The following is a 15,097-nucleotide window of genomic DNA, read 5'->3' on the forward strand; positions in this document are numbered from 1 at the left end:
GCCGGTATCGACCAAGAATGAAAGGTTTGTTCTACGGTCACGAACGAACAGGCGACGTGAAACTTGAGGCAAAGAATAAGTCGCCTCTATTCTTTGCTGGTTTCGTTTCCCTGCCATGAACAAGGTTTTGTACATTTGTCATCTCTACACTTTTTCCCAAAACGTCTATGATACCAGCAAACAGAATAATCTCTCCTTTTGGAATTGCTTCTTTCCTTATTGCGATCTCCGCGATTTGGCGAGCGACCACGAGAAAGAGAAATGCGATCAATACGTTTGTTTAATTTTTCTATTTGTTTAAATAATTTATCCTCAAGAGACTGATTTACTGTGCGAGAAACGGCACAAGTCCCTGGGGTTGGATTTACTTCTAAAATTCTGTCGGCAATTTCTGCAGCTTTATCTACAGTTAAATTTGAAACCGCTGCCAAAATAGACTGAACAGTCGAAGGCAAACGTTGAAGGAATAATTCTAACATTAAGTTATCAGGAACATTTAAAGATTCTGCTCGACGTTTCATATTTCTAAGCAAATCGGAAGGTTTTCGAGAACCTAATTCTTCTCCAGATAATAATTGGCGAATTTCTTGCTGAGAAGATTCTCCTGAACGATTTATTAACTCAGTTTTAAGCTTTGCATATGGATCAATAGGGTCTGGTTTCATAAGTAAATCCCGTACTAGTGATGCGATATCTGGAGGAAGATGAGAAACTACATAATTATATTTAGTAATGGATTCTGTGATAGGTTTGGGGGTGGCAAGAGCAAAAGTACTTTCACACATAATAAACCATAAAGATGGGTCTGATCGGTTATAAACCGGAATTTGGACGGCATGAACATCAGACATTGTGCAAGGTTTTTAAGCCAAAATAAAAGCAAAAATTTAACTAAAGAAAATTAAATTAAATGATAAGTAGAAAACAGAATTATAAAATGATCTATAATTAGTACTCATCTGTGATTCGGAGGATGAAAACCGATGTAATCCATTACTTCTGGTTTGGAGATCTTGAGTGATGGCTTGTAGTCAAAACCGAAAGTGCTTGAGAACTGTTCATACGATTTAACACAGTCCGGGTTACCATTATGGTGATTTCCTGTTATGTTTTTACCACCAATCCTAGAATTCCATATCACAGATTATGTTCGTACTGCATTAATATAAATATTAACAAGACATAGTGCACAATAAAAATTATGCTTTATTTCGGAACTTCGCGCACACTCCCCGACAGCCTGCCTGTTTCGCTCTGCTTGCTACTCGTAAGAAACTTCTCCTCTAGGGTTGCCACACTTATCGGAGGGCGCAAGGCGCGCTCCTTATCGCCATCACCACACTTTCTCTATTTCGTTCATCTTGTCCTGAGTTGTGTGAGTACACGTGCCTTTAGGAAATAGTTTTAGAAATTATCGTCTTTTGATATGTCTGCGAGAAAGGTGAAATACTCGTGCACGTTTCAAAAATCGTACACAGTTGACTTTCCTTCCATTATTTCTTCAAGGAAATGTAATAAATTTGCGAGGTGTACCATCTGTCGTTGCGATTTTTCGACTTCGCTTGGTGGAAGAGCAGATGTTCTCAAACATGTGCGTACACAAAAACACAAGGACAACATGAGTTGTTTTGAAAAAACGAAAAATTAAATTTTTCTTCGGAAACAAAAGACCAAAAAGTGATTAATGCAGAATGTCTGTTCTTTGCCTTTTTACGGGAGCACAACCTGCCACTGAATGCATCGGATCACGCTGCAACTTTATTTAGAAAAATGTTTCCCGATAGTGAAATCGCTAAGAAATACTCAAGTGCAAGGACCAAAACAGGTGCAATTGTTAAAGAAATGGGTCTGAAAAATAAATCTTCAGTTATTGATTGCATTAAAACAGCTCCGTTCTGCCTCTCTACGGATGGAAGCAATAATACCAATTCAAAACTGTATCCAATTGTTGTTTCTTTTTTTAATCCAGAGTCTTCAGAAATTGAGTGCAGTTTACTTTCTGTCCCCACTTTAGAAGGACATTCGACAGGCTTTAATATAGCACAGCTAATTATTAAGACTTTAAAATAAAATGCAGTCCCTCTGGATAATTGCTTAGCGCTTGGTGCCGATAATGCACCAGTAATGGTAGGCTTGAAAACTGGTGTTGTTGCAGGCATCTTAAGAAAGGCAAATTCAGATTTGCAGATTATGAGGTGCACCTGTCACCTCTTAAATTTAGCAGCTGAAAAAGGGGCAGATTCTTTACCATTAAATGTGGATGAACACATTGTTGATATTTATTATTATCTTGAAAGGAGTTCTAAAAGAAAGGAAAAATTGAAACAGTTCCAACAGCTGCATAATACTGAAATGAGAAAACTTTTAATTTTTTGTAATTTCTGCATCATTCAGCAATTCAACTGGCAGTTCTCAAAATAATACTGCAAAATATAAGCGTAAAGCTGATACAAATTTCTCTCAAAATAATAAAAAAAAAAAATTGCTCAACACACGAAACATTTTCCGATTACTGTAAGTTTATCTTGTGAAGAACGAATATTTATGTTTTTTTCTTCGGACCTTAACAAAGCTTTTTGCTTTTTTTTTTTTTTTTTACAATTCATTTTGCCATCATTCGATGTTCTGAACACAATTATACAAAGCAGAATTCCATTAATTCATGTTTTGCAATCAATGATTTATGATCTGTTTAAAGACATTTTATCAAAGTTTGTAAAACCAGTCTGTGTTTTGTCTTGTAATTCTATATATGATGTGATTTATGGTGAAACAGAAAATCAGAAGGAAGATGAAGATTTGGTAATAGGAGCTGCAACTACAAAAGTAGTGGAAGAACTTTCAGAAGACAAAAATAAGTTTTATCTTCATGTTAGAAGTTACTTCTGTCGAGTATGTGATTACACACTACATAAATTTCCAGTCAACGATGAAGTGATTTTGCATGCTAAAGTTGCTGATGTTTTTGCTCTAGCAAATGCATCTTTTTTTTTGATATAAGGTACTTTTTGAACAGATTTCCTGTGTTACTTCGTTTAGTCATGAAAGATGATGATATTGATGTTGCTACTGGTATACTGCAGTCGCAATTTTGCAGTTTACAATTAGAAAACTTGGATGAAGTTATAAAATCAGCTAGGATTGACACCCAGTGGAGGTTAATTGGAAAATTGAAAGGTGCTGATGGAATTTTAAAATATAGTGAACTCTCTAGAATTATGTTGGCCATCTTGACAGTTCCCCATAGTAATGCAGTGTGAGAGGATTTTTCAGTGTTGTTGCGAAAACGAGGACTAAATTTAGATCTAATATTAGTGATGACACATTAGAAAAACTTTTATTAGCGAAAGCAGGCCTACGTGGCAATTGCTATGAACAAAATTATGAAGTTTCTTTCTTAATGAGAGCAAAATCTGCCACTGCCCATAACATTTGTATGAAAACTGATTAAAGTGCCTTTTTTTTTTTTTTAAACGATGAAAGTAATAAAAATGTTTTTTATGTCTAAGGTATTTTTCGTTTTGCTTGCATTTAAGACTTAGTAACTATTTAAATTCATTATTAAAAACTATATTTTTATCATTTAAAAAGTCTTTTTAACATTGTGAAAAATCTCCTGATTTTTGAGTGTCATAGGTTGGCAAGTATGCGACTAATTTGTCAATCGAAATTTTTTCATTTTCAATAACATCTGTGTCATTTTCTTCACTATCGGAAGCGAATTATAATGATGAGGAATTTGATTTAAATCATATCAAAGACTTATTAGTACATCGAGATGAAATACTACATTTAGTAAGGAATCGTAAGCCAAATAAAATAAAAACATCTGCCCTGAAGATAAGGATAATGCTGACAGATAAACTTCCAATTCATTGCGCGCCGCTACGCCCCCCTCCCGCAGAGCAGTGTGAAATTGATAAACAGATTTTGTAGTGGTTAGAGAGACAAAGGAAATGCCTTTATCCATTTTTTGCAGCAATTCCACTTTTTGTTTGATGGACATCGAAACATACTTTCACTTTGTAGATCCTTTGAAATTCTATTTGACATAATCGAAAGTTCAAGCTTACTTTTATAAAATTGCTCTAACAGTCTGCAAAAAATAATAAACCGGATCCAATTCGAAGATTAAGGAAAAAGCAGTCTGCAACATTAACTGAAATAGATAATTTTAGCTTATACCATCTGATATACATTAAACGCGCATGCGCAAACGTATTATGTGCATGCACACACGCAGAAAGTTTGTAGCTTTGAGGTCCGGATTATAGATCATTCCGGATTGTGGGTGTCCGGATTGACGACTTTTGAGGACCCAGGCATGAAAGTTTTCCGCGTTTTCACGGAATTTCGCTTTTTTGAACGTCACCCGGGCTGTTTCTGAGATCAATGTAGAACCGTTGAGAAATCGCGATCGGCAAATGTGTGTGTGGGGTGGTAAACGGAGGACACGCTCTCTCCCCCTTTTCTTTGTAAAAAAACTTTACATCATGCCAGAAATCGCGAAATACGATGTTTTACATGTTTTACATCAAGGCGAAGTAGGTGGGGCTTACGTAGAAAGGCGGAACTAGAATCGTACGAATATCGAATCGAAGAAGAGCAAGCAACCATCAAATGAGAGTTTAACGAGTGCCTTTGACACATCCATTTCAATCAGTTTCTTTGTGAGTTATGTTTGAAGTACCAATGCAACTCGCTTGTATATTCTAGGTCAATGTCCGGGCTCCCATCCTAACCACTTCATCGCCAAGTTTGGCAACTATTTTTATGTTTGGGTTCACTTTTCCAATGTCATATCAGAAATGGTAAGAATTTTTTTGTTTGCCTTGTATATATTACCCAGCCAGAGGGATTTATTGAAGAGAAAAATGTGCGTGTTTGTTACACAGGGCAATTTACGGTCTGCATCAAAGTGGCTGTGAATCTTTTTGTGAATTTGAAAATAATTTAGAAATTTTACATTTTAAGAAAATGCTACAGTGTAATTGTGTTTATAAGAGCTCTAATGTAATTATCTTATTATGTGTAGGTGATATTATAATTTCTAGTAAAGATCAACATTGTATAGATAAAGTAATCTCATAGTTGATTAACGTTTTTGATCTTAAAGTATTAGGCAAAACTAATAGGGGGACCGAAAAGTAATGTCGTTTCTGCGCATGTTGACAACAACATCCAAAAATATTTAAAGCAGAATGGAAAAATAAGCAAAGCAGGTGTTTAAGTCTCTTTTTTACATTTCTGGTGTAGCTTTCTCTTAAAATAAGTCTCACGCTGTATTGCGCGGGGATGTGAAACAATTTTAATTAAAATTCTACTAAAAATAGCAAACTGAATACAAAATCCGTAACAATATCAACTCATACCTGCCAACTTTTACAAATTTTTCGTAATTTTTACGAAAATGCGTTTGTCTTTACGATTTTACGATCGTAATCCATTTTTTACGATTTTTTTTCCTTTTTCAAGTGTTTTTAGTGATTTTTGTCGAAATTTTAGAATTTTTCGAAAATTTAACAATTTTTGCCAATTGCATCGTGTTTTACCGCCAACTACCGACTACTTCGAATCCAGTAACTTGTGGTTTCTCCCAACTCACCGCTTAACCAGCCAATCCAATGCGCTGAACTTGTTTTTCCCACTCTTTTCTTTGTGGGCGCCAGATTATTTTTTTCGCGTTTGCTTCAGCTGCAAGGGAATTAATCAGCGAGCGTGGATTGTCGCATTCTGTTTGTTTTTTTGTTTGCACGTGCTACGCATTTTCTTAATACGTCGTTGTTACGAAATGAGTTCAAAAAAACCATATTCTCAATATTTTCGGCCTGCCTACAAAGCCGAATTTCCAACAATTAAAGAATCCTTCAAAGGAAATAACTATGAATTTCCAAAGAATTTTTGGCTAAAGCCAAAAAATGCACTCTAAATTCATTGCAATAATTTTTTTGTGTAACATTAAGCTCTTGTTTTATGTTTCCTGATAAATTTTTTAGTTACTACTTAATTGAGATTTACTAATGTAAGTACAATTTTCTTTTTTCTATTTTTATAAATTGTTATTTTGTTAATATCAAAGCATGATATTAATTCTTCGTGTTCTTCTGAATTTTGGAGAAATCTGAATTTTTATCTTTAGAGGTTGGCAGGTATGTCAACTAATTTTTACTTCCTTTAGCTAAAGGTATTATTCTTACAAAATTAGATTGTTTGTCTACAAGTACAGAAATTGCTGAAATGCGTAAATTACCTTTTAGAAATCTATTGGAATGTTTAGTTTTTTAGCTAATAGGACAAGGCCTGATATCACATATGCAGTAAATGTCTTATCACAATATCAGGTGAATCCTAGATTTAGGCATTGGAAAACACTGTTGAAATTGCTTGGTTATTTCAATAGTACTAAATCATATAAGTTAAAATTATCGAGGATTAAACGTCTAAATGTATATTTTTATTCAAATGCTGATTCTGCAAGTAATAGGGATGACCATGTGTCCGTGGATGGATTTGTATTATATTTAGATGAAGTACCAGTAATTTGGAAAACTTTTAAACAAAAAATGTAATGTTTATCTACTATAGAAGCAGAGTATATCTTATTGGAAGCAGTGAAGGAAATGATGTGGGCAAAAAATATCTTGCAAGATGAAATTTTAAAGTTTAATTTGGAAGAATGTAAACTGTTTTGTGATAACAAATTTGTCACTAATTTTTCTCTTTCACCAATAGAAAACTGTTAGACTAATAGCACATTGATGTATAGTATCACTTTATTAGACTACTGGTGAATGTTGGGGTGTTTGACCTCGAATTTATCTTCACGAAATTAAATTAATGCAGACTTATTTATGAAAGTTGTAACTGGATTTGAAAGTTTTGTTTAACTGTGTACAGCATTTAGTAGGCTCCAGGGGTATCCCACTTTATATTATAGAACTAAAGTATGAATTTTTTTAAAAAAATTCTACGTATAGTTTGTTTGTAATGTTTAAAAATTCTATTCTGTTCTATGTATATATTATAGAACTGAAGTATGAATTTTTTTTTTTTTAATTCTATGTAAGTTTTTTTTTTTTTTTTTTTTTTTTTTTTTTTCATGAGGGAAAAGAGGGCTGTTTTTGACTTAATGTTTTGTTTTGGGTTTTTTTTTTCTTTCTGCAAATTGGATGAGGTCAGTGTGTGTGGGGGGGTAAACTAACGTGGCTGCTGCTGAATGGCCAATGACGCACTTATTGGTGGATTGGCCGATGATGTGTATTTATGTGCCGGAATTGGTGAATGCTAGGGTATTAACTGGTGTTTTTTGGTTTTAATGTAAAGGCTACTGTTGCAGCCTAGTTGTTATAATTTAAGTTATGAAATAAATATTAATTTTATTTTAGATTAGTCCTGGTTTTCATATAAGAAAGGCAAAGTATGTTTTTGCTAGAACTCCAACATCAACTCACAGAACACTGTCTTATAACAAATGATACTTGGTTGTATAGGTGGTGTTAGTAAGCAAACACACCAGCGCCACCAACAGCTTTTGCAGGAATGAACATTTCAATTCAAACTTGCATTTTTACAAGGTATTTTCATATTTTTTCCAACCCCTGTATATTCAATCAGTCAGTTCTCCAGGGGGTAAAAAAATGTGAAAAAGGAATAAGTAATCATAATATAGCAGGCAGTCTACCTCAGTACAAAAACATGGTGCATTTCTGCCTTTTTTTAATATTCTAAGCATAAAACTAAAAAGTGCTGCACAGCCAATTATAAAAAATAGCTTTAAGGAAAATTATCTGTACATAACTGTTGAGCTGCTCAGTCAGTTTTAATTTTTTTTTTTTTATTTTAAAAAAAGGTGAGGTCATAATTAAAAGTTTCATGAAATTTTTCTTCACTTTAAGCATATACAGTAAAAAGTTGTTAATTCGGACACCCATAATCCAGAATGATCTATAATCCAGACCTCAAAGCTACAACGCATGCGCGTTTAATGTATAACGGACGGTATAAGCTACAATTATCTAATTATCTATTTCAGTTAATGTTGCAGATTGTGTTGTTTCTTATTCTTCGAATTGGATCCAGTGTATTATTTTTTGCAGACTGTTAGAGCAATTTTATAAAAGTAAGCTTGAACTTTCGATTATGTCAAATAGAATTTAAGATGCTGGAGCTCCCAAAGGATCTACAAAGCGAAAGTATGTTTCGATGTCCATCAAACAAAAAGTGGAATTGCTGCAAAAAATGGATAAAGGCATTGTTTCTCTAACCATTCCGAAATCTGTTTATCAATTTCACACTGCTCTGCAGCGGGGGATGCTGCAGCGCACAATGAATTGGAAGTTGATCTGTCAGCACTATCCTTATCTTCAGGGCACATGTTTTTATTTTATTTGGCTTATAATTCCTTACTAAATGTCGTATTTCATCTCGATGTACTCTGTCTTTGATACGATTTAAATCAAATTCCTCATCATTATAATTAGCTTTTGATAGTGAAGAAAGTGACACAGAAGTTATTGAAACGAAAAAATTTCGATTGACAAATTAGTCTGTATTCTCGACACAGCAATTATAGGACTTGAACAGCAGAATTTTGTAACTGAGCAAGAAATTATGTCTGTTTATAGAATTAAAGAGAAAGTATTATCACATAAAACGAAGCAACTTAAACAACTTACATTGAAAGAAATGTTTAATAAATTAAACAAATAAATATTAAGCTTTTTTTTATAAATTTTGATACCCATTAGATCATAATTGTTCTTTATTTCATAAATTACGGTTTCATATTTTTAATTTTATAATTCCTGCATGCCATCTTACCAGATTTAAACTGATGTTCTATAATCCGGAGTCGTCGAAGTCCCGACGAGTCCGGATTCACGACTTTTGACTGTATAGATAAATCAAATTAATGCCGACATTTCAATGCTTTACTATGCAAAACATAATTTATGTATTTATTCTAAAGATACATACATACATGTAGATGTATTATTTGTTTTGAATGTGGTCCTCACAAATGTTCAATACAAGGTCCTTTTGTTACACAGCATACATTGTCTTCTGTTATGCACTTCTTGGCAAATACTGTGTATCATGTCTGTATGGATGCTGGCAATAGCAGCTGTGATATAGGCTTTCAAATCAGTCATGGTCATTGGACCTGAATGCACTTAAAATTATAAGCTGCAATAGCTCATGAGCTTTTACTTCTTTTTCTACTTTGCAATAGCTTATGAGCATTTATTAAATCTTATTTTCTTAATTTGAAAGCTCATTGAACATTCAGAATGTTTAAAGAAATGAATTGTTCCTAAATTTATCTCACCGAAGTTTAATTTTTTTTTTATGCAAAAGAACTAAAAAGTGTAAATAATAGTATATTAAAACAACTGTCTTTTTAATGTGTTTTTATTTTTGTGTGAGAATTTACCTTATTTAAATTGTATTATTTGAAAGAGATTTGAAAAAAAAAAAAATTTTATTAAATTATTTAAAATGCATTTTTACTATAGTTTCAGAAATAAATACACTCATTGCCATAAAAAGAGTTGTCATAATGAAACGTAATTTTTCATATGTAAGTACTACTTTGATATAAGTAAGTGATTAGAAAATCAAAGAAAAAAAGGATAATTTATTGCAGAAAAAAGTACACATGAACAGAAGCTTTAGTATTCTGTTGGGCCACCTCTAGCGCAAATGCACAATGCGATACAAGTAGGCATTGAGGCGTACAAGTTCGGTATGGTGTCCTGAGACATCTCGTTCCACAGTTGCTGTAAACGCGCCTATAGTTTGGCCAATCTTGTAGGCTGTGGAACTTGCCATCCCAAGTGATCCCAGATATGCTCTATTGATGACAAATCTGGGGATCAAGCAGGCCCGGTAAGTGTGAAAGTGTGGCAGAGGCAGTCTTGTGAGATCTGTGTTGTGTATGGCCGAACATTGTCTTGTTGAAAACAGGCTCCTAGGAGCCCTGCCATGAGTGGCAACACATGTGGCTGAAGGATGTCATGGACGTACCGCTGGCCTTTCATAGTGTCATGAATCAATATTAGGGGTGACCATGTATCGTAAGCAATGGCACCCCATACCTTCACACCAACTGTGGGGAGGGTGTGTCGCTGTAAAGCGAAGGCAGGATTGAGGCGTTCACCACGGGGCCTCCATACACGAACACAATTGTCATCACTGGTCAAATGGAATCAAGATTCGTCGCTGAAGATGATCTGGTTCTTTAAAGTCCAATCCTGTCGCGCGCGGCATCACTGCAAACAGAGGCGTCAGTGGATGGATGTCATTGGCAGCACTTGTAATGTGCGCCGCGATACTAGATGTCCTTCAACCTTGCGATGGTTTGGGAAGACACAGGGGCCTGTAATGAAGCTGCTGCCTGTGTCTGGTCTATCTGCATAGATTTGGATTACATTCTTCAAGCCAATGCATTTGTAGACACGATGGAACAATAGATCATTATTTGTTTCATTGTGAAATTACTAAAGAATTTCATCTTAAACCTTATAATTCAACATCTGCTCCACTTTGGTTCAAGCAAATCAAGAAAAGCAATATACTTTGTAAAAAATTACAGTCACTTGTAACTTATCTATCTTTAAATTGTGATAATCTCAAAGCACCGTAAATACTTACATAGCAAACTCCCTCCCACTTGGGAACTTCGGTATACTAAGGATTCATCCTTCTTCAAAATTTCGTGTAATATGATGTCATCATGCTTTTTCTGAAATTCTTATTATAGAAAATCTAATTACCCATATTACGTCCTCTCTAATCATATTGTATTCATCATTGTATATGTTTATATGTCAATTATCTTGACTAATGATGAGGAGGTAAAAATGACAGTATATGTGATTATAGTATTTCTACTCAAATATTTTTAATTAAAATTAAAAATATTTGATATATTCTATTATAGAATTTCTACTCAAATATTTTTAATTAAAAGACTACAACTCAAGGACTGTTTTCTTCTTTTATTCAAGACCTACTTATATTCTCAAGGACTGTTTACCTTTTACTTATGTCTTGACTGATGATGACTTGACTAATGATATTATGTCTTGACTAATGATATATAATACTTATGTCTTGACTAATGTATAATACTTATGTCTATAATGATAACTATATAATGATAACTACTGTTTACCTTTTACTTATGTCTACAGTTACAGACTACTCATTTATTTCTAGACTCTCTTAAAATGTATAATAACATTTTATATTATATAATTTGGTTATTCGTCAAAATTAATATATAAAAATCAGTAAACATAAATTTTCAACTTAATAACAATTATCTAAATATTTATGTTATGAGCTTTATTGTTAAAATACCATTTATGTAAACACCACAAGACCTGTATAATATGTCTCTGTATGTCATATGTATATTTGCACAACCATATAACTTTGCAAAATTTTATTTCAAATAAATACCACTGATAGCGGATGGTAGATAGTTTCCGTCAATAGAGCACAAAAGCTGAAAGTCGTAATGATGGTGCAGTTGCTCTGTTGATGGTCTCCTGTCTCCTGCCTGTGTCTGGATAGTGGCCAATGAGACAGTTGGCTCTACGCGTGCATATTGTATGATGTGACGGTCTTCTCGATGGCTGGTCTGTCGAGGGTGTCATGAGCCTGGTCGCAGTGTAAATGACGTCTCTTCTATCCACTGGTTCCAACACCTCCACACAGTAAAATCAGAACGGACTACCTGACAAGCTGCTTGCCAAGCTGACCACCCAGCTTCCATCGTCCTGATGATTCTTCGCCTCTCGAACTCCAACAGCTGTTGATATTGGCTTCGATGGTAGCGTAACAGCATGTGTACCTCGGCGTTTCCTTAGCAAAAATTCAAGTACACTCAAACAAGCTCTGCTTACCTGTTTTATACTCCAAGAAGAACAAAGTTCAGTGTCCTCTAGTGGCATTATGCAATGTGCAATCACACTGCATTTCTAATCATTTATTTGCCTATCTACCCGACATGTACTTTCGTGCCAAGTTTCGTTATGATCCCACAATTATTTCTTGGTGCACAAATTTTTATGGCAATCAGTGTATATAAATTTCATTAAAAACTCTCTTATTTCTTTAGCTTATAATGAAGGCAAGAAGACGTAAATTAAGAGAGAAGCCTGAAACATATCTGAAGGCAGAAAATTTGAAGCAAAAAGACACTGATGATTCAGACGATTTTACAGATAATGATGAGGAGGTAAAAATGATAGTATATGTGATTATAGTATTTAAATTAATAAATCATAATTTTTAACATTTTTCTTTCAATTTATTGTTGATTTTATGTCATGAATATCTGAAATATAGCTGTGTATCCTCTTAAATGGTTTGGCAGCCTGGAATGGCCTTCATTAGCTTGGAAGTGTATTCTTCACTCTGATACTGTGTTCTTTGCTACAGTCTTCCAAGTTTTTTATTTTTAGAATCCTTCTTAATCCTTTCAATCCTGAAATTTTTTACAGGTCAAAAAAAGTCTACAAAATGTTCTACAGTCAAAAGTTGTTAATTCGGACCTCAAAGCTACAAACATCCTGCGCATGCGTCGCGTTGACGCATGCGCGTAAGACCTTTACGGCTGTGCATATGCGTGTGCACATGCACATAATACGTTTACGCATGCACGTTTAATATATAACGGACGGTATAAGCTAAAATTATCTAATTATCTATTTCAGTTAATGTTGCAGATTGCGTTGTTCCTTAATCTTCGAATTTGATCCGGCTTATTTTTTTTTTTTTGCAGATTGTTAGAGCAATTTTATAAAAGTAAGCTTGAACTTTCGATTATGTCAAATAGAATTTCCAATGCTGGAGCTCCCAAAGGATCTACAAAGCGAAAGTATGTTTTGATGTCCATCAAACATAAAGTGGAATTGCTGCAAAAAATGGATAAAGGCATATCCATTTTTTGCAGCAATTCCACTTTATGTCTTTGTTTCTCTAACCATTCCGAAATCTGTTTATCAATTTCACGCTGCTCTGTGGCAGGGGAGGGGGAAACGCCGCAGCGCACAATGAATTGGAAGTTGATCTGTCAGCACTATCCTTATCTTCAGGGCAGATGTTTTTATTTTATTTGGCTTATAATTTCTTACTAAATGTAGTATTTCACCTTGAAGTACTCCGTCTTTGATATGATTTAAATCAAATTCCTCATCATTATAATTCGCTTCCAATAGTGAAGAAAGTGACACAGAGGTTATTGAAAACGAAAAAATTTCGATTGACAAATTAGTCGGTATTGTCGACACAGCAATTATAGGACTTAAACAGCGGAACTTTGTAACTGAACAAGAAATTATGTCTGTTTATAGAATTAAAGAGAAAGTATTATCACATAAAACAAAGCAACTTAAACAACTTACATTGAAAGAAATGTTAAGTAAACAAATAAATATTAAGCTTTTTTTTTTTTTTTTTTGGTAAATTTTGATACCCTTTAGATCATAATTGTTCTTTATTTCATAAATTACGGTTTCATATTTTTAATTTTATAATTTCTGCGTGCCATCTTACCAGATTTAAACTGATGATCTATAATCCGGAAAAATCGATAATCTGGAATCGCCGAAGTCCCGACGAGTCCGGATTAACGACTTTTAATGGTATATAGGTGTTAGAAGAACTCATTTGCAATGTATTAACAAGCTCGTACATGAGTTATTCCTGCTACAAAAACATTCTACAAGCAGTGTTCAAAAGTAAATATCCACAAGAAGAGTGGGGAAACACATGCAGACAAGCTTCCAAATGAGATCTCTGGCAGTGAATAGTAAAACGATTTGTACTTCTGATAAAGTAGACCTGTATATATAAAAATGGCAAATGCTGCCAGCAGAGCTGAAGTGGTTAAGGTTGCCTATCAACTCACCTTAATTCAGGTTCCAGATACTTTGGTTTGAGAGGACCTTTCAGTATTTTGTCGTCTTTCATTTGCATTGTCAGATTGCAACAGTCAGAATATTTCTTTAAATTTTTTTCTTGTTTCTGCCCCCCCCACACACATTTTGAATTTTTATGATCTTAACTACGTAGGCTATTAGGAAAGTATGGTTCAATTCCTTATAAGTCATAAATTATGACAGATTTTTTGTAACATATTTTATTGTTTAATTCCTTACCTATTTCTGTGTTTTTCTATGTAGTTTCTGTATGTGTTTAAACATTTGTCATAATGTTCTACAAGCTTTTATGTGCCTAAGTCATAGACATCTACTACCTGTGAGGATAACCAGTCTTGAACTACTTCTTTGACCTTGTCATCTCTGGTGAAGTGCTTTCCACTGAGAAACTCCTATCGGTAGCAGAACAAGTGAAAATCACTTGAAGCCATAGCTGTACTGTACAGTGGGTGGTTATTCTGTTCCCATCCTAAAGATCTGATCAGATTTTGCATATGAATGGCAGAATAGGGTCTAGCATTGTCATGCGGCAACAAAACTCCAGATGTCAAAAGGCTACATGCTTTATATTTGTATTGCACGTCTAAGTTTAGTCAAGGTATTATAGTAAGTGGCTGTATTTATTACTATCTCTTGTTGTATAAACTCAACTAACAAGGCTGCATGTCTATCCCCAAATACTTGTCTGCTTGGCCATGATTCTGACTGGTGATACTGTGTAATACAATTCCATTGACTGATGTTGAAACTCAGGGGTCATGTGAGAAACTCACATCTTGTTCCCCATGACATCCTTTGATTGATAACCTTTATGATATTAACCCTTTGAGGGGCGGTATATAAAATAATTTAAACTGTAATAAAATTTTGCATGAACTATAACTTATGGACCCTAAGGACACAAAATTGAGACTTAAAAAAAATCTAGAGCGAAATTCTGAATTTTGAGAGCCGGTATATATTTTATACCAGCGCCCCTCTAGGACATTTTTTTCCAGGTAGCTGCCAACTGTTAATCTTTGTTTTTAAAATTGATTTTGCCTACTTTTGATGTGCGTCTGTAGTGATGAGTGCTTGAATATAGTTGTGTAAGTCTAAAGACATATTTTTTTTTAAATTTCGGCAGAAATTTAAAATTTTAAAAA

At 34.1% G+C, this 15,097-nt stretch overlaps 1 protein-coding gene across 2 annotated transcripts in view; it reads left to right on the forward strand.

The window, feature by feature from the left end:
* Positions 1–15,097, forward strand: part of LOC118204173 (torsin-1A-interacting protein 1-like) — a 41,586-nt gene that overhangs the window by 10,415 nt on the left and 16,074 nt on the right. Inside the window, exon 2 of one of the 2 annotated variants that reach the window (XM_035376500.2) lies at positions 12,128–12,247. The exons of the other annotated variant lie outside the window; for it this stretch is intronic. Within the exon in view, the coding sequence (XP_035232391.1) occupies positions 12,128–12,247 (120 nt within the window). The remainder of the gene's footprint in view (positions 1–12,127; positions 12,248–15,097) is intronic. 2 annotated transcript variants of the gene reach the window in all.

This window comes from Stegodyphus dumicola, chromosome 5, assembly GCF_044657685.1.
Source record: "Stegodyphus dumicola isolate Sdum_Otavi_A_Nest chromosome 5, ASM4465768v1".
Classification (NCBI taxonomy): Eukaryota; Metazoa; Arthropoda; class Arachnida; order Araneae; family Eresidae; genus Stegodyphus; species Stegodyphus dumicola.